This window comes from Pimephales promelas, chromosome 12 (assembly GCF_988280905.1).
Source record: "Pimephales promelas chromosome 12, fPimPro1.hap1.1, whole genome shotgun sequence".
Taxonomy (NCBI): Eukaryota; Metazoa; Chordata; class Actinopteri; order Cypriniformes; family Leuciscidae; genus Pimephales; species Pimephales promelas.
In genome coordinates, this window is record NC_142780.1 from 12,070,231 (window position 1) to 12,091,700 (window position 21,470).

A 21,470-nucleotide genomic window follows, 5' to 3' on the forward strand; every position below is an offset into this window, starting at 1 on the left:
CATGTTTATTCCAAAAAGGGGGCATGACACTTAAGAGGTTAAACTATTTTAATATAAGGGAGTCCTGGTTATTTTTAAATTCTGACCTTGAACATGACATTTTTATGTTGTGCACTGAAAACATAAAATTAAAGAAGTAAATGGGTTCCAAAAAGGGTTTACTGTTGACAAAAAAACAAGGACATTTTATGTTGCTGTTAAAGGGATAGTTTATTTTATTTATTTATTTGTTTTATTTGACAGGGACAGCGCACAATTTAAAACAATTGCACCAGAGTTAGCTAATAGCTAATTTGCATCTGTTGTCCCTGGGCAGGTAGACAAAACATAACAATAGACACAAAGCAACCACTAAAACAACAAATGCACTACATAAATTTACAAATGACATTTTATCCATCAATTTAAAATTGATTAAAAAAACATTTTGATAAATACACCAGATACAGAATACAGAAAATGCAATGCAATAATTAATGGCAACACTCTTGTGCTGATTTTAGCTAAATTTTGAGGCTGGCTTTAAATACAGCAAAACTTCCTGAGTTTCTAATGTTAGCGGGTATTGAATTCCACTTCCCCACTACTTTAAAGGGTTAGTTCACCCCAAAATTAAAATTAAGTCATTAATTACTCACCCCCATGCTGTACCAACCCCGTAAGACCTTCGTTCATCTTCGGAACACAAATAAAGATATTTTTGATTGAATCTGAGAGCTGGATCAGTCCTACATAGAATGCCAAAGGGACTGGTTCTTGACGGCCCATAAAGTCATTAAAGAAAAGGTTTAAATATTCCATGTGCCTACAGCGGCTCAATTATAAGTTTATCAAGCGACGAGACTACTTTTTGTGCGAAAAAAACATAAATAACGACTTAATTCGACTATTCTATTACTTCCTTGTGGGCGCATGCGCGAGAACTGAGACGAGGACGTTCTTCTCCTTCGACTACTTTTTGTTACCGGCTGCTCACCGCTTAGGAGTATTATCGCCCCCTACCGTATAAAATGATGTGCTGATATAGCTGGAAGCGCAAAACTTTCTGTTTACAAGCTGAGGAAGATGCGCGCTGTACATACGCTTTTCAATTAGCGTATTTTCCACACTATAAGGTGCACTTAAAAGCCTTTAATCTTCTCAAAAAAAAAAACGACAGTGTTCCTTATAATCCAGAGCGCCTTATATATGGATCATCATTTTATACGGTAGGGGGCGGTAAAACTCCTAAGCGGTGAGCAGCCGGTAACAAGAAGTAGAAGAAGGAGAAGAACATTCTCGTCTCAGTTCTCGCGCATGCGCCCACAAGGAAGTAATATAATAGTCGAATTAAGTCATTATTTATGTTTTTTTCGCACAAAAAGTAGTCTCGTCGCTTGATAAACTTATAATTGAGCCGCTGTAGGCACATGGAATATTTAAACCTTTTCTTTAATGACTTTATGGGCCGTCAAGAGCCAGTCCCTTAGGCATCCTATGTAGGACTGATCGAGCTCTCAGATTCAATCAAAAATATCTTTATTTGTGTTCCGAAGATGAACGAAGGTCTTACGGGGTTGGTACAGCATGGGGGTGAGTAATTAATGACTTCATTTTCATTTTGGGGTGAACTAACCCTTTAACGGAGTAGGCAGATTGACCAAAGGTTGACTTTCTAAAAGGCGGTACCAAATCACCCCTAGTTGATGCTCTAGTTTTACCGGCACTGCCACTGCCAGAAAAAACTATGCATCCTCTAAGAGGAGGGGGTGCAAGTTCACTTTGAAATAATTTTTTGATATGTTTTAGAGTACCTCAAGGTCATCCAAGATGTAGGTGTCTTTGTTTCCACGGTATTTTAAATTTTTAGGTCAAACCGTTCTTGTCCGTCAGTCATATGATGGAGGTATATGGGGTCCTCCTCAAAGAGCATGCACAGAGAAGTCCAAATTAAACATGATTTAATGACTCTTCATGGCCTTGACACGAAACGAGCAGTTTGTGTGAGAAAACGAACAGTATTTATATCGTTTTTACCTCTTGTAACCACAGCCATGTCCAAGTGACCTGAAGGCACGGGTGCTTCGGTCCGCGCAAGCGCCGGAAGTGATCTCTTGCGCGGTTGCGGAAAAAAAAAATCAACGTTGTCTGTTGATATATCCATTGTCTTCCATTGCAATTTCCTGCATATCTAAATATGTTTAGATCTTCATGTACATGCGCGAGAGATCACTTCCGGGGCTTTCCGGCGCTTGCGCAGACTGAAGCGCCTGGACGTCACTGTGATTACAAGAGGTAAAAACGATATAAATACTGTTCGTTTTCTCACACAAACCGCTCGTTTTGTGTCTTAGGCCATCATACTTACATTTATGAGTGTCACGAAGTGGTTTTGTGTGTTTTCGTTATTAGTTATTGCCCGTCTATTATTTATCCCAGGTGTTTCTCATTTCTCACGCCCCCTTGTTATCTTGTCTAGCTCGTTTGTCATTGATTATTTTAGCCCTGTGTTTCTGCCCTGTCTTTGTTGGTTGTTGAATTTATGTGTGTTACGTTGGTGCTTTCACGTCTCTCGAGTCTTGCTTCTAGTGTCTTGTTTTAAGTTTGTTTAATAAAGCTACACTGCGTTTGGACCCAGCCTCAGCTCTGTTTCTCCGCACAGCGTCACAACGAGTCATTAAATCATGTTTAATTTGGACTTCTCTGTGCATGCTCTTTGAGGTGGACCCCATTTACCTCCATTATATGACTGACAGACAAGAACGGTTTGACCTAAAAATATCAAAATTGAAAATACTGTGGAAACAAAGACACCTACATCTTGGATGCCCTTGAGGTAAGATAAAACATATCAAAAACTAATTTCAAAGTGAACTATCCCTTTAATGGGAGAGTTCACCCACAAAACTAAGATGCGGTCACTATTTACTCACCCTTATGTCCATAAGTCTTTTTTCAATTTATCTTTGAAACACATTCTTCCAAAACTTTAACGCTTCAAAAGTTCATAAAGGCATTGTAAACTTAATTCATATGAATCGAGAGGTCTAATCTTCGTTTACCACAACACCATTTTCAACTAAAAACAGAAAACTTTTTATGCTTTTGGTCCTTCATTTACATCACAACAGTGTTTGGGGCCTGAAAACGCACGTTTTTGAAAAAGATAACATTATCGTCTCAGTGTAAACTAAAAAAAACGTGAATTTGTGAAAACAGTGACGTCATGCAGTCTACAGGTGTGTAGTTTTTCTCTACAAATTGACATCGCCAACTACTGGCCTGGCATGCATAATACAGTGCTTTTAATCATCTCGAAGTTTTTGGTGATCTGTGTGAACCTTTTCTGTTTTTAGCACATTGCTAGCACTAAATCTTCTTTTATTCATATATAAACACTGATAAATGCACATCAAATATTACACAAGCATGTTTTTGATCCTTAATGGTTCTTGAAGAAGGTCAAACATGTCAAGCAAGCACGTTTGACATTCAATTTACCATATTTGAAGTGCTCTATGTGCATTGATCAATGTTTATATGTGAATAAAAGTCTAAATTAAATCTGTTCATATAATTCTCTCTTCAAAAGTCTTTATAAACCTTTTGAGGTGTCAAAGTATTGATTATGTGGATTTTTTAGGGATAGAAATCTCTCAGGTTTCATTAAAAATATCTTTGTGTTTCAAAGATGAACGATAGTCTAATGCATTTGAAGGAACATGAAGGCGAGTCATTGAGGGTGAGTAAAACCCTTTAAACATGTCTTAAATGCAGCATACTGTAGTTAGCTCTCGTATAAATACAAATAATGCAAGTGATGATGGTCTACAAAATTCAATACAAACGGCATCTGTCTTTAATCTGTCTGTCAGTCAGCTATCGTTGACTAATGTGGAAAATGTACCGGCTCTGCTTTGGAGGGAGTAGTTTAGTTCAGATATCAATAAACAGTCAACAACATTAACAGTTTAAAGCCATAGACATAAGCTAAAACTGGGACTCAATACAAAAAGCTGCTTTTCTTGTATGGATGACATATGTCATTATAAATGATGTAATGAAAGGCTGAATATTTTGATATTAGATGGAAAATACACATAAAGCCAAATTGCTCTTTTGAGGGCTTTCATACTGTGTCATGAATATTTTTCTTGACCTCAACTACGGTGATTCACATTGAATTTGTCATTAAAATGTTATAATGGCCTCATAAAAGCCAATGTCAAAACCAACAATCTGACAGTTTAATGTAATATCAACCCATAAAGTTAAGTGGTTTCTTAAGTTTTAAATTAATCTGCTGTGTCATGTTTATGATATATTTATGACAATTTATGTTGTCTTGCTAAGGCAAGTTGTCATGATAAAGACATCTCAAACTTACATTTGCATTAAAAATGTCATAATTGAGTGAAAGTCACTTAATGACAGTTGTCATAAACATGCTTAAAACCTAATTCATATTCATGCACTGTAAAAAATATATTTTCATGGTTTTTATAGAACATTATTTCTTTTGTCAAATCAACCTACATAATTTATGTAGTTCAGATAACATAATATTTTACGTTTCTGATGATTAAATCAAATCACAATTTTTTCCATTTCAATGAACTTAAAATTTTAAGGCAGCCAGGTTATTTCATTTTTTTTTTTTAAGTTAAACCAACAATATTTTTTAGAGTGTGACATGTGTGATGTCAGTCTTATGCACACCGCTTCAATTAAAGTGTTACCCAAAGAGTTTTCACTTGTTGACGAATATCAAAACTTCGCATATTAATTTGTCAAAACTGAAAACTTTTTTCTTTTGAGAAATAGTTTGAATGTCAATTAATAACAAAAACCTGCTGTTCCAAAACGTAGTGAGTTTGGCTTGCTTCCTACATAAGGCTTCCAAAGCAAATTTATAATTGAACCTCATAAAACCACATAATTGCGGCTGTAATTAGGCCGCTTAATAATTTGAAAAGCTTTACAAAAGCAGCAATTCTTAAGTACAGTATTTATACAACACAAACATCATGTAAGGCTCACATAACTATTAATTTACACAACTGCTTCCAGTCTGATGTTAGGATATTGCTAAGCTGATAATGGGGTAGGCTAATAAAAAAAAAAATAATAAAAAAAATACACAGAATATGCTAATTTTGGGTGTAATTGTCAGCTTTAAAGGAGCAATGTATTTCCATACTGTATTTCCAATTAAATAGATTTTTATTTGTCAGTAAAAAAAATTTTTTTAATGTGCTTGTGGAAAATTTGCGTGACCAACTTAAACCTGAGGCAAAATCTGCCTGTGGAAATATTACACCCTCACAAGAAATTCCAGAATGTGTAAATTGCTTTTGACTGGATTTTGCCTGCAAAAATTGTTATCACACCTTTAAAATTCGGTTCAATTCTTTTGGAACAGCCTTCTCATAGGGAGCATGTATATGATGGGTAAAACACAGTCTAGGCAAGTAGCTCACCAGGACTTGTAATAAACACTACTGTGTTTTAATAAAATTAAAAGCAAATCTCCATCAGCAAGTCTAAAAACGGACTCGACACTCAGTGCTGCACTCTGAGCGTTTGAGAGCGCTGACTGAATGATTCATCATTGATTTATCATAACATCAGTAACAGAAAAGCAGTCTCCTGCAGGGCACTGCCTAAAACAAGCACAGAGCATGTGCAGAAGTGTGACTCAAAATGATGTTGCATTTGAGCATGAACTGTGGAAAATGCCACCCTCTCTTCAGCCTGATTGCTGTCTGAGAGAGAGAAAGAGGAGAGAAAGAGAGGGAGAGAGAGAGAGAGGGTGTGATGCAGAGACTGAGAATCTAAGATCTGATATAATGAGAGAACAAAGCCCAGATTATTTCTGTAGTCACATTTTTCTCCAAGAGTCTTTAACAAACAAATGGATCATGACTGCAGATGTAGATCAAAGGGCAGAAACACTACAAATACAGACAAATATAGAATTTTTTGAATAAATAAACAGAATAAAATCTAATTATTAAAACGAGCTGTTCTATCAAAAGCAACCGGAGACTAATTAAGAGTGCACTAGAATAGAATAGAATAGAATAGAATCAGAGTGTCTTTAGGGGTGCAATGGAATAGAATTGAAGAGAATATAATCCTTATAAATCAGATTATTAAAGGAGCTATATTATGAAAGGCAAACAACTCATTGACTCATTGGGAGTACACTCAAATAGAATAGAACAAAATAATGCTTGCAGATGGTACTTCAAAGTGCAGCCACACCACAAACACAGACAAATATGGAATAGAATAGGTAAACAGAACCTTGATAATAAAGGAGCTTTAGTATCAAACAACCATAGGCAAAGAGTGAACTGAAATAGAATAGAATGGAAAAAGATAATACAATCCTATTATAATAATAAAACTCAACCAGAGACTCATTACGGGTACACTGGAATAGAATAGCAACCTTATAATAAAATCCTAATATTAAATGAGCGGTATTATCAAAAGCGAACATAGACTCATTAGGATTATACTCGAATAGAATACTAGAATAGAATAGAATAGAATGGAATAATGATTGTGTTGTGGCTACACTTTAAAATCAGCAATCATTATTCTATTCTATTCTATTCTATTCTATTCTATTCTATTCTATTCTATTCTATTCTATTCTATTCCATTCTATTCTATTCTATTCTATTCTATTCCAGTGTATCCCTAATGAGTCTCAGGTTGGATTTGATGTTATAGCTCCTTTAGATAAAAGGTTTTATTAAGGTTCTGTTTACCTATTTTATTCAATATTTCGTCCCCTTGGAATTATAAGGTTCTATCTGACATTTTTGTCAAAATTGAGTTATTCACATATTCACTTATTCTGTGACAATTTATTTACATTATGTGATGTGTTTTGTACATTTAGGTATCCCTGTTATTTTTATGTTTGAAAGAAACTTGTTCCCCATACACATTTTCCTATATGGAATGCAAAAACTTTGAAGCTCAGATAGAACACAGATAGAACCTTATAATTCCAAGGGGACGATTTGTCTGTGTTTGTGTTGTGGCTACACTTTGAAATCAGCAGACAAATATTGAATAGAATAGGTAAACAGAACCTTAATGAAACCTTTTATCTAAAGGAGCTAGAACATCAAATCCAACCTGAGACTCATTAGGGGTACACTGGAATAGAATAGAATAGAATAGAATAGAATAGAATAGAATAGAATAGAATAGAATAGAATAGAATAGAATAGAATAGAATAGAATAGAATAGAATAGAATACAATACTTATGGTAAAATCCTAATATAAAGGAGCTGTATAATCAAAAGCAAACATAGACTCATTAGGAGTATATTAGAATAAAATAGAATAGAATAGAATAGAATAGAATAGAATACTTATGGTAAAATCCTAATATAAAGGAGCTGTATAATAGAAAGCAAACAGACTCATTAGGACTATACTAGAATATAATATAATAGAATAGAATAGAATAGAATATAATAGAATAGAATAGAATAGAATAGAATAATGATTGCTGATTTACTTCAAAGTGTAGCCACAACACAAACACAGACAAATATTGAAAAGAATAGGTAAACAGAACCTTGATAATAAAGGAGCTTTAGTATCAAACAACCATAGGCAAAGAGTGAACTGAAATAGAATAGAATGGAAAAAGATAATACAATCCTATTATAATAATAAAACTCAACCAGAGACTCATTACGGGTACACTGGAATAGAATAGCAACCTTATAATAAAATCCTAATATTAAATGAGCGGTATTATCAAAAGCGAACATAGACTCATTAGGATTATACTCGAATAGAATACTAGAATAGAATAGAATAGAATGGAATAATGATTGTGTTGTGGCTACACTTTGAAATCAGCAATCATTATTCTATTCTATTCTATTCTATTCCATTCTATTCTATTCTATTCTATTCTATTCCAGTGTATCCCTAATGAGTCTCAGGTTGGATTTGATGTTATAGCTCCTTTAGATAAAAGGTTTTATTAAGGTTCTGTTTACCTATTTTATTCAATATTTCGTCCCCTTGGAATTATAAGGTTCTATCTGACATTTTTGTCAAAATTGAGTTATTCACATATTCACTTATTCTGTGACAATTTATTTACATTATGTGATGTGTTTTGTACATTTAGGTATCCCTGTTATTTTTATGTTTGAAAGAAACTTGTTCCCCATACACATTTTCCTATATGGAATGCAAAAACTTTGAAGCTCAGATAGAACACAGATAGAACCTTATAATTCCAAGGGGACGATTTGTCTGTGTTTGTGTTGTGGCTACACTTTGAAATCAGCAGACAAATATTGAATAGAATAGGTAAACAGAACCTTAATGAAACCTTTTATCTAAAGGAGCTAGAACATCAAATCCAACCTGAGACTCATTAGGGGTACACTGGAATAGAATAGAATAGAATAGAATAGAATAGAATAGAATAGAATAGAATAGAATAGAATAGAATAGAATAGAATAGAATAGAATAGAATACTTATGGTAAAATCCTAATATAAAGGAGCTGTATAATCAAAAGCAAACATAGACTCATTAGGAGTATAATAGAATAGAATAGAATAGAATAGAATACTTATGGTAAAATCCTAATATAAAGGAGCTGTATAATAGAAAGCAAACAGACTCATTAGGACTATACTAGAATATAATAGAATAGAATAGAATAGAATAGAATAGAATAATGATTGCTGATTTACTTCAAAGTGTAGCCACAACACAAACACAGACAAATATTGAATAGAATAGGTAAACAGAACCTTGATAATAAAGGAGCTTTAGTATCAAACAACCATAGGCAAAGAGTGAACTGAAATAGAATAGAATGGAAAAAGATAATACAATCCTATTACAATAATAAAACTCAACCAGAGACTCATTACAGGTACACTGGAATAGAATAGCAACCTTATAATAAAATCCTAATATTAAATGAGCTGTATTATCAAAAGCGAACATAGATTCATTAGGAGTATACTCGTATAGAATAGAATAGAATGGAATAAAATAGAATAGAATAGAATAGAATACTTATGGTAAAATCCTAATATAAAGGAGCTGTATAATCAAAAGCAAACATAGACTCATTAGGAGTATACTAGAATAGAATAGAATAGAATAATGATTGCTGATTTACTTCAAAGTGTAGCCACAACACAAACACAGACAAATATTGAATAGAATAGGTAAACAGAACCTTGATAATAAAGGAGCTTTAGTATCAAACAACCATAGGCAAAGAGTGAACTGAAATAGAATAGAATGGAAAAAGATAATACAATCCTATTACAATAATAAAACTCAACCAGAGACTCATTACAGGTACACTGGAATAGAATAGCAACCTTATAATAAAATCCTAATATTAAATGAGCTGTATTATCAAAAGCGAACATAGACTCATTAGGAGTATACTCGTATAGAATAGAATAGAATAGATTAGAATGGAATAAAATAGAATAGAATACTTATGGTAAAATCCTAATATAAAGGAGCTGTATAATCAAAAGCAAACATAGACTCATTAGGAGTATACTAGAATAGAATAGAATAGAATAGAATAGAATAGAATAGAATAGAATAGAATAATGATTGCTGATTTACTTCAAAGTGTAGCCACAACACAAACACAGACAAATATTGAATAGAATAGGTAAACAGAACCTTAATAAAACCTTTTATCTAAAGGAGCTATAACATCAAATCCAACCTGAGACTCATTAAGAGTGCACTGAAATAGAATAGAATGTTCTCCACATTTTCACAGGCAAAATTGAGTCATGTCGATTGATATCACAAATTTCACAACAGATTCAAGTTGGTCACACAGTCAGCGCATATTTTGCCCATGAAATTTCACAAAAATGTAGCTAATTTAAAGACAACATTACATTGCGATGTAGTGTATAACTAAAGCATTGTGAGAAAGGGTACAGCCATTGATTTGTTCAGCCTGTGACCAATCTCATGTGTGACCGGTGAACTGGAGGGATATGAGTGTTTACAGGCTAGCCGTCATCCTCTTTACGACGTGAGTGGAACGGAAAGAGAGAAAGAGAGAGAGAGAGAGAGAGAGAGAGAGAGAGAGAGAGAGAGAGATCTGATCTTGCAGCATGTCAGACATGGTTAGGGAGTCATGGAACAGAACAGTCTTCAGTTAAACAGCCCTGGAAGAGCCTGTCAGCCTGTTAACATGAACACTCGCTGGGTGGGGTGTACACAAATACACTCACTCTCATTTTGACCGATTGCTAATTTAACCACTGACATCTAGACAGTCGCAGTCAAATCAGATTATATGAAAACCGTATTCACTCTTTGAAACATTCCCGTAGAAAGCCATGCTGCAGATAATGGCAAAGTTCACAATGAGAGATTCTTAGCTATAGTATAGTACGACAATGACATTACACAATGTCAAATTACAAAAAGCATGTGCTGAATAGAGTGCTGCAAGGATGATGTTTTTTGTAGGGCAAAACACAGAAATGAGTTAACATTTTAGCACCTCCGGTTCCATAATCCTGAAGTTAATGGGTTTTTAGAATGGATTTTGTCAAATGCCTGAAATAAGATCTTTGGTGAACACAAGCTCAAAATATTTTCATGTTTTACTCTATTTTACTGAATGGCTCTCAGGAATACTTGATTCGGATTGATCGAAACCAGCGGTATGTTGTCAATAACAACCGGTAAAAACTGATAACACAGGCTCATCCGGGTAACAGAAGTCAGCACTATACGCTTGCTAGGAATGCTTTTCCTTCATGGAAATTTTGCAATAGGTGAGCTAATAAAATATTAAAACTCAATCAATAATTTGAGTACAATTATTTAATTATGTAATGCGGTATTGCAGACTCGCTCTCTCGTTTCATACAAACGTTGCTGACGCCATTATGCTAGATGGCTGGATGTAGCTACAATAGAACAATTTGATCTGGTTAACAATTCTGATTGGCTGAGAGCCTTTTCCAGCCATGTCATATTCTACCAGTATCACCGTGGGAACCGTTTCACCCCAGGTATCACTCCACTTGCAGCATTTCTAAAAAATAGTGTCATGGCGAACAAGCAAACCACTATTATTTTACTAATACTACTGTTGATGTGTCACGGAATGAAGTTAAGTATTTTTTTTCTGCAAGAATGTAGTTATTTATATAAACTCGCAATTCTGACTTTTTTTTCGCGCAATTACGAGAAAAAGAAGTCAAAATTGTAAGATAAAAAGCCGCAATTGCCTTTTTTTTACTTTTTATTCAGTGGCAGAAACAAGCTTCCATACATAACAGATACATTTACACGAGTAAAAAAAAAAAAAAAAAAAAAACTACTAAAAAGCTAAAATTCAGTAAAGTTAGTAAGTTATTTAGTTAGTCAAAGCAATACATTGCATTTGAGCAATATTCGCCCCTGAATTGCCCCTAAAACATCCAAGATGTTTGAAAAAGTAATTGTTTTGCTTTATTACGTGTGTGCATTTGCTTGTAGGCAAATCTCTCTCTCTCTCCCTCCCTCAGAGGTCACAGTCATCCACTTTACCATGAAGCTTTTCAGTTCTTCCTGATCCTCAGCCGTCTCCTGTCACCGTGGCTACACTGTTGCCTAGTTACTGCTCTCTGAGGCATGTCATCGTGTAATTACCTGAGTATCGAATGGCCCAAAAATAGGCAGCAGTCATGGCTCTGAGAAATACCAGCAATGACACACACACACACACACACACTTTACTCACAAACCTCTCTGATTCATTCCACCGTGAGCCAGTGACACTGCACACAAAGGCAAAGTAAAGAATAGATAACAAAGCGAGGGAACATTTGCATTACCCATCATCCAAAGATGACCTTTGAGGGCACAGAGATTATTTCTGCATTAATCGTTTTTGATGATTTACTCATTTATGCAACAAAAAACCCAATAAATCCATGTTTTCCTACATTTAAATACCATCCGACCTACAACATATATGTTACAATGGCTCATAACCAGAGTTGAAAAAACACTTAACCCCAAGTATTAAACACTAATCCTGACCATTTGTGCTACAAACATGAATGACATCTCAAATCATGTGGCTTTTTGAGGTGAGATGCGCTATTACTTTTCAAAATGAACACACTTGTGATTTTTGCTTGGTAGATATGGTCTGATATGGTCTGATTATGACAGAAATTTGGAAGCTAGATTTTTTTTAGCAAGCTATGGAAGCTTGTTTCCACCACAGAATAATAATTAAAAAATAAATAAAATAAAACATTAAAGATAAGTGTGACTTTTTTCTTGTAATTTTTACTTATTTTCTTAGAATAATATATTTCTATCTCACAATTCTGAGTTAAAAAGTCACTATTACCTTTTTAAATTTTTTTATTAAGTGCTGGAAACTTTTGTTTGATAATTTAACGGCATAATGATAATTTAATACCACACTATTGTCATGGTTTAGAAGTATATAAGTGTTTTTAAAGTAGAAAAGGTCAGTGGAATGTGCGAGACAGAAAATAAAAAGACACGAGACACACATTCAATTGAAAAACGTCCGTCTGGCCCGTATTTCCGTAGAAAAACAATAGAAAGGAAGTGCATTGGAATGGAAAAACAAGTTCTGTGTGAACAGACCCAAGACTCTTATTTTGAAGTTTTAGTTGTTCCGTCTTCAGTGTGTTCATAGTTCCTGTGTTTATGCTACATTCCGGCATGTTGTAATAGAGGGGTGCAGGTATGACATCACTTTGTAGGCCAAAACGTGGAAACGAGCTAGCATGTTAGCAGTTAGCATTGTCCAGAATTCAATGGGTTTTTTGAATGGGGTTTTGTTTAAATGGTTGAAATAAGGTCTGTGGTGAACACAAGCTCAAGACACGTTCATGTTTAATTCTACGACATAAAATACATCAATATTACCCCACTCGTGAGTTTTTTGAGCCGTTACGTGTCTTGACAAAAGGCGGTTGCTAAATGGGACTAGAGGCTGTATGTACTGTAAGTATCAAACTTTTGTTGATCACGGAGCTTGTTTTTAGAGATAATCCAAATGGGAAATGCCTATTTGGTTTTATCGAGGGAACCAGTGTGATGCTAACTGCTGGTTGGCCAACAAAGTGACGTAATACTGTACAGGCACCACTCTATTACCGTAAATAAAGCTCTGAATCCTTTTGAATCCCTCTCGCGCTACTAAGATGCCATACATTGGTCTGCACAGCGCCGTTTCGAGTAGAACACACTATTAATCTGCAGTGGTCAAGTGGTACAAGCCATACCTCTCAGAAAATAACTAGTTTACATGTTGTAATTACTACTATGTTCTACAAGCATATGAAAGCTATTTACAGATCAGAATCATTATGGTAATTACTACATGGCATGAACGCACCTGATATTGTGTTACAGTGACTAGTAAACAATGTTACTACAGTATATCTGAAAGAATCTATACATCAGACAGTACTCTGCAGTCCAACAGAACCAGACCTTCCCCCATCTGTATATGCTGATCCAATGCCAACCCCTGCTCACTCCACTTAATCAACTGACAGACTCAATAAAATATATAAAGACAGCCTTGAAAAGCGCCCTGCGTAATAGACAGAGAAAGTGATTTGCTTGCAGCTTATTGTGTGAGCTGTGTGTAGCAGACATACAAATGTGCGCATACACTACAGTGTGTTAATGAGAGAGAATCTTTATAGATATTAAGGAGTGGAATCTTAAGGAATTAATAGGCAATTCCACCAACAATTATTTTATCAATTTTGAGGAAGCACCTTGCATGCAACATTTGTCCTTAAAGATTTAACAACAACAACTAAAAATACACCATTTTTGGTAATGTATTTTAAAATACACATGGTGAAATGAACAAATGGTCAATGATTTCACTCATTTAAGTTAAATTAATTGAAATGGATTGAAATCAATACCTCATGTGAGTCTTTTTGACCAATTATTAAGAAAAACAGCTTATAGAAGAACCAGCTCATGATCAGTCATTCAAAATGTTTATATTATTGAGATACTACCAATCAAGATAGTAGTTTATTAATATTTTGAATTGGTTTCTATTATCATATTTTCCATTATTTGGTAACACTTTACAATAAGGTTCATTAGTTAACATTAGTTAACTACATTAGTTAACATGTACAATATGTGAACAATACTTCTTCAGCATTTATTAATCTTAGTTAATATTAATTCCAACATTTACTAATACGTTATTAAAATCAAAGGTTGTATTAGTTAACATTAGTTAGTGGACTGTTAACTAACATGAACGCACCATGAACAGCTGTATTTGTATTAACTAACATTAACAAAGATTAATAAACACTGTAACTAATGCATTGCTCATCATTAGTTCATGTTAGTTAATGCATTTACTAATGTTAACTAATGAACCTTATTGTAAAGTGTTACCCATTATTTTAATTTTAGTAAAGGTTTTAGTAAATTAACAGTTAATTCTAATTTTTATTTTTAACTTTATTTATTTTATTTCAGTTTTAGTTATATTACTACATCTAGTTAAAGGGTTAGTTCACCCAAAAATGAAAATTAAGTCATTAATTACTCACCCCCATGCTGTACCAACCCCGTAAGACCTTCGTTCGTCTTCGGAACACAAATGAAGATATTTTTGATTAAATTTGAGAGCTGTATAACTACCACATTGGCTCCTAAGGGACTGCCTCTTGACGGCCCAGAAATACAATGAAGAAAATGTTTAAATATCCCAAGTAAATTTCCACGACGCATGCGCGAGAATTGCGATCTGAAGTAGTGTAAAGCAGATCGCAATTCTCGCGCATGCGTCGTGGAAATCTAAGGAAATCTCGTTTCTGGCCTACAAGGAAGAAAAGAAATAGTCGAATAAACTCGTTATTTTTGTTTGTTTTTTCGCACAAAAAGTATTCTCGTCGCTTGATAAACTTATAGTTGAGCCACGGTAGTCACTTGGGATATTTAAACATTTTCTTCATTGATTTTCTGGGCCGTCAAGAGGCAGTCCCTTAGGAGCCAATGTGGTAGTTATACAGCTCTCAAATTTAATCAAAAATATCTTCATTTGTGTTCCGAAGACGAACGAAGGTCTTACGGGGTTGGTACAGCATGGGGGTGAGTAATTAATGACTTAATTTTCATTTTTGGGTGAACTAACCCTTTAAACTAGATGAACATTAAAAGAAATGTTGTCTTGGAAGCTAGCTGAAATAAAATAAGTTTAAGTTTCATTATATCTTATTTATTTCAGTTACAAATTATTTTATTTCAATAAAAAAAAAAATTCAATATATTTTTATGGTTTTAGATTTAGTTTTTGTAATAACCCTGGTTATACACTTATAAAACGAGTCATGCTCTATTTCGATGGCAGAATGAAAACCTTTGATGTGAAACGAACATCTAAAAGTAATTTGTTTTCTGTATTTATTTATATTTTAAATTGAACTGGTTCTGAAAAACATGATTCCATCACTTTAAAACAGCCAATATTATCTTGAAGATACCTTCCAAATCAAATAATGTATTGATTGACAAGTTGATCTAATAGCTTTATATGATTCAATTTTTAGCTATAAGTTGATGGATTTTGTTCATTACATAATGAGGGCTTGGAGCCAGACGGGCGTAAGTGGCATTTTAGGCGAATATGAGTTCTTTATATCAAAATAAAGGTCTCGGTGAGCTCTATCCAATAGCTTTAAATGATTCAATTTTTAGTTATAAGTTGATGGATTTTGTTCATTAATGAATGATTTGAATATCATTCTAAAATGTGGAATCGGCCCTATAAAGGCAAAACACCTGTAACTATGTCAACACTGAACCATATATATACACACACACACACATTCATATATGCATATAAACATCTACAATTCCCATACATTAAATAGAATATATATTATGTCTGTAGCATCCGCCACTGAAGGTTGAAAGCATCATGACCCTTCACAGGAAATGAATTGAACACGTCAGAGAAACAGTGTAGCCACACATTCACCCACAAACAACACAGTTGATTTAGAGCAGTGCGCCCTGTGTTCCCAGCATACCCGTATCCCAGCTGCACCAGCCCTAAACAAATCAATTCACAGCGGCCAAACTCAATCCAATCAATCTGAATTACAATTTCTGACCGACACTAACCGTTTGCTTTTGATTTGACATGCATATCCTCTCTGACTTCAGTCAATCTGAATAAAGTTTACTGGATTTAACGTTGCAGAACGAAACAACAAAGCCACACACAGACTTGAATTGACTTGAGCATTTGCTTATGAGGTTTTTGAAGACTTTTCTATTCCCTCAACACTCGCCGGTTTCGAGTTTTATTTAAAATTCTGTCATGGTACACTGATACTGTGCGTGAATCAGTATGGCCTAATTACAACTCCAGTGATTACTGCGAAGTTTAATTAGCGGAAAACAAGACATGGCACAATGAATTCCTCCCCAGATCCCCACCAGGATCACGCGGAATATCAGGAGTTCTGTTTTTCTCTCTCCCAAAAAAGTCTCTAGTGTGCGTGTGTGTGTGTTTCTCTCCATGCTTTGGGTCAGTTATTTTGAGTGGGTCTCCTGAGGCCAGCGGCAAAGCTCATCCTTTACTGAACTTGCTGTTTAATTCTGATGTTAACCCATATGGACTGGAGTTTCACGGTAGTGGGGTTTCTGGATTCTTCTCTTACACAAACTGACAATGTCTAGCAGACTATGTTTCCTGCATTATCCAAACCACTAGGATGGCGGTTAAGGAAACAAGGACTACAGCCAAGTTTAGCACCCTTTAACACTCACACACACACACACAAACAGAAGGGAAAACAGCTCACTGATGCCACCTTATGGATAATTTGGGCCATTGCAGGTTATAGGTTTTCAAGCGGGTTATAGGTTATGTTGTGAGGACAGGAGAGAATACGTTACCTCTATCGCCACCACGACGAGGATCAGCTGAGTCTCTGATTCAGGGAAGTACGCATTCACTTGTGGAGACAAACCAATCAAGGCACAGTTGGTCACCACGGCGATAACACTCATTGTCTCGAATGCCAACTGGAAGAATTAAAAAACCCAAATGTTAGTTTTTGTGAGTGTGTGTGTGTGTGTGCTTAACAGTGCTATTGTTGTTAACAAAAACTTACATGATTGAAATATAGCTGAAATCAAGTAAAACATAAACATTAGAAATTAAACAAAAAAGATGCAGTAGTAAAATTGCTAAAATTTAAATAGAAATGTTTTTATTTGAAATAACAAATTTGCTAAAATCTAAACTAAAATTAAAGTGAAAAATTAAAATATAGAAAATATAAAAATAAAAGCTAATTAAAAATATTCATAAATACTATCATAATACTAATATATCAATAATAGATCAACATTAGTTTATAATTAATACTAAAACAACACTGGTGTGTAAAATACAGCATTTTTTAAATATTGTGACAGACTTAACTGCATGTTTCTTATGATCATAAAGACATTTCAATCTAATATCTTTAAATTCTTACAATTGTTGTTCATATGCATACAAGTGGATATTATTAGATACTTAAATATGAGTTATATAATATAATAATAATTTACAATTCTTACTATTTTTACTGTATTTTTTGATCAAATAAATGCAGCCTTGGGCATAAGAGATTACTTTTAAAAACATCTGACCGGTACTCTATATAAAGTCATATGGACTACTTTTGTGGTGTCCTTTTTAACCTCACATTAGTTAACTACTTTAGTTAACATGAACAATAATTCCACAGCATTTATTAATCATAGTTAAAGTTAAATACAACATTTACTAATACATAACTAAAATCAAAAGTTGTATTTGTTAACATTAGTTCATGCACTGTGTACTAATATGAACAAACAAATGAACAACAGTATTTTTTATTAATGGACATAAACAGAGATTAACAAATGCTGTAACAAATGTGTGTAGTGTACCTTTAAAGAATGAGTAGGTGTAAGTAGAGAGTATATTTATAATAGCACCATTTTTCTGTATTTGTTTTTAACACACATTCCATTACTATTATGACTCATATGGGATATTATTATTGACTATTATAATATACTGTACTATTGAAGTTTATCAGATTGTGCTCTGCTTTCTATAACACTGCTCATTTTCTCAGCCTTCTTTAAAGTACAGAAATGCTCATGTCTTCTGGATGTGAGACTTTCTCACCTGCCACACCCCGATGTTCGCGGCTGGTTCTGAGAAGGGACGCTTGAAAACATGGCACATCTTGAAGGCGTCAGAATAAACCTCGGTGATGTTGTTCAGCACAACCAGCACGGCAGCCAGCGGGTACACACAGGAGAACAGACTCACATAGCCGAACAACAGGAACTGCTCAAGGTAATCGTCAAATGTGCCCTGGTGATCAAAGACAGTATTTCACAGAGATTCAATTCTAAATAGGGGTGTAACAATATATCGTGCCACAATATATCGCAATACAAAAATGCAACAATACGTATCGTGGATGGCGGCAATATGTTTCGTGGATAGTTCCCTCAAAATAAAAAATACAGTGTGAAAAAAAAAAATCAAGTTTTCAGAGTTTTAGTGTCAGTACCACATATAATGTTGATTATAATCTATAATAATACAATGGGGGAATATCTGTGGGTCCAAATGTCTTTGGTTACCTGACATTTATTTTAAATATATCTAGAGTGCAAGCATATTCATCTAAAATTATTCTGTATTTTCAGCTTCAGAATCATGACTATTTTTATTCTGGTGTCTCTATTGTCCTTGGGTTACAAGCAAAACCTATTCATTTAAAGGGTTAGTTCACCCAAAAATGAAAATTCTGTCAGTATTTACTCACCCTCATGTTGTTCCAACCCCGTAAGACCTTCGTTCATCTTCAGAACACAAATTAAGATATTTAAGATATTAAGATCGCTCCTGCATACAGTCCATAGGCTTCTTAAGGGACTGGCTCTTGCTGTCCTCGAAAAGTCATTAAAGACATCGTTAAAATAGTCCAAGTGACTACAGGGGCTCAATCTTAACTTTATCAAACGACGAGAACACTTTTGTGCGCAAAAAAACAACAAAAATAACGACTTTATTTCAACTATTCGTTTATTTCTCCCTCTGCGCGAGTCAGGTTACTAGTTTAATAGCGTAAGCTTCTGTTATTGTACGTCACACGCATCACACACACATGACCAGCGTCGGCCAATAGTGAGCCTACGTGTGACGTAGCTCTACGCAATCACACTACGTAAACTGACTTACAGGCCCATGGAGAAATAAACGAATAGTTGAAATAAAGTCGTTATTTTTGTTGTTTTTTTGCGCACAAAAGTGTTCTCGTCGTTTGCTAAACTTAAGATTGAGCCCCTGTAGTCACTTGGACTATTTTAACGATGTCTTTAATGACTTTTCGAGGACAGCAAGAGCCAGTCCCTCAAGAAGCCTATGGACTGTATGCAGGAGCGATCTTAGTATCTTAAATATCTTCATTTGTGTTCCGAAGATGAACGAAGGTCTTACGGGGTTGGAACAACATGAGGATGAGTAAATACTGACAGAATTTTCATTTTTGGGTGAACTAACCCTTTAAACCCACAATGTAATATCAAAGTTAGCATTTTAATTAACAGTACATTTTTTTCTGTTAACCTTTTACCATATGTCTTGGAGTATCGCAATAATATCGTATCGTGAGTTCAGTATCGTGATCATGTATCGAATCGTTACACCCCTAATTCTAAAGGTCAAATAGGGTCACGTCAAACTAAATTATGACTGTTGTTGATGCAAGAAACAGTGCTGGACAGCAACAAAGTATTTTAATTTGTTACTGACTGTACTTAAAGGAATAGTTCACTTAAAAATGTAAATTCTGTCATCATTTACTCACCCTCAAGTTGTTTCTGATGAACACAAAAGATGATATTTTGAAGAATGTTAGTAACCAAACAGTTGATGGACCCCATTGACTTCTATAGTATTGTTTTTCCTACTGTGGAAGTCAATGGGGTCAATCGACTGTATGTTTACAGACATTCTTCAAAATATCTTCATATAGGTTTGAAACAACTTGAGCGTGAGTAAATGATGACAGAATTTTCATTTTTTTTTTTAAGAGAACTATTCCTTTAAGAATACATTTATACATTTTAGTAGTATTTTTTTTTTTCAAGTATTAGTACTTTATCAGAGTATTTTTGTAATGGAAAACCTTTACTTCACTAAATTCCAAAGGATAATATCATACTTTTCACACCACTACATTTCATAAAAAACATGTCGTTTCTTGTTATTTTGAACTGAAGAAATCGTCACTCGCTCAGAGACGCGATAGCAGTGTCCGATTCGTCTGAACGAACTGATTCTTTACAATAAACCTGTTAAATCGGTCCACTAATCTCACTGAACGTGATTTGTACCAATCCGATTGCATCTGTTCTTGAGTCAACAACTCACTGATTTATTCAAAGATGATCTAGACAAGCACATGGAAACTATCCAAAGCTCGGATAATCCCAAAACAATGAAAACTGTATCTCTACATTCATCCTTTTTGTCCTCTAAAGGTATAAATGTACAGGGTGGCATCGGTCTTGTTGTTTTGCAAATTATTTGTGGCAAATTATTTGTGTTTGTGTGTCTTTTTGTCTTTTTTTTGTTTCCATATATATCTGCATTGCTTTAATGCTTTGTAATGTTTATATTTATTTTTTAGTAAAAAAAATCTCACTGATTCAAATGAAGCGTTCAGAGCGAGACTCCAGTTAACAGCTCATTGAATTTGAAAGTCTGCCTTAAAAAGAGCCAAGAACGGGAAATCCTCAGAGGTTTCATACATGTGCAACCGATGTCAGTAATGCAGAATTTTAGCATGTGTTATTGTAAATGAAAATTAAATTTAGGTCACGACTGTAACTCTGTAAAAACTAGGTATAAACAAAACATAACTTTAAAAAAATGCAAATGAATGCCCATGCATCTTCCCCGCTGCCGTAGCAGTTTCAAATAGTGTAAAACTAGCATGTTTGCATAGCATAGCATCATATTTTTCTTAATTTCTATGCAATATATGGTATATTTTGTTACTGTCAGTTGTTTGCAGACTTGAATTTGCAGTAATTATCAATGTATGACAAATTTTGGTAATAAAAGTCTTCTTATCAACTCATATTAAGTGTCTGCATAATCTACCTTATTGACTAGAGCTGGCTCCTTGACAATTCACAATACTTAATAATGATGTCAGACTGAGCTGTGTGTGTGTGTGTGTTCATGTTTTTCAATCCCGGTGGAGACTTAAACCTGAATGCATACAGACTCATGGGGACTCGTGTCACTGTGGGGACCTAAAGTGAGGTCTCCATGGCTAAACACGCTTATAAATCTTACAGATTTATTATTTTTTTAAATGTAAAAATGCA

The 21,470-nt window shown here is 34.4% G+C and overlaps 1 protein-coding gene across 1 annotated transcript in view; it reads right to left on the reverse strand.

Moving 5' to 3' along the window:
• The window catches only part of ano10a (anoctamin 10a), a 59,338-nt gene that overhangs the window by 18,307 nt on the left and 19,561 nt on the right, over positions 1 to 21,470 (reverse strand). Inside the window, exons 11-12 of the mRNA XM_039694492.2 lie at positions 18,244 to 18,435; positions 16,971 to 17,099 (exon numbers count right to left, since the gene is read on the reverse strand). Of these exons, the coding sequence (XP_039550426.1) occupies positions 16,971 to 17,099; positions 18,244 to 18,435 (321 nt within the window). The remainder of the gene's footprint in view (positions 1 to 16,970; positions 17,100 to 18,243; positions 18,436 to 21,470) is intronic.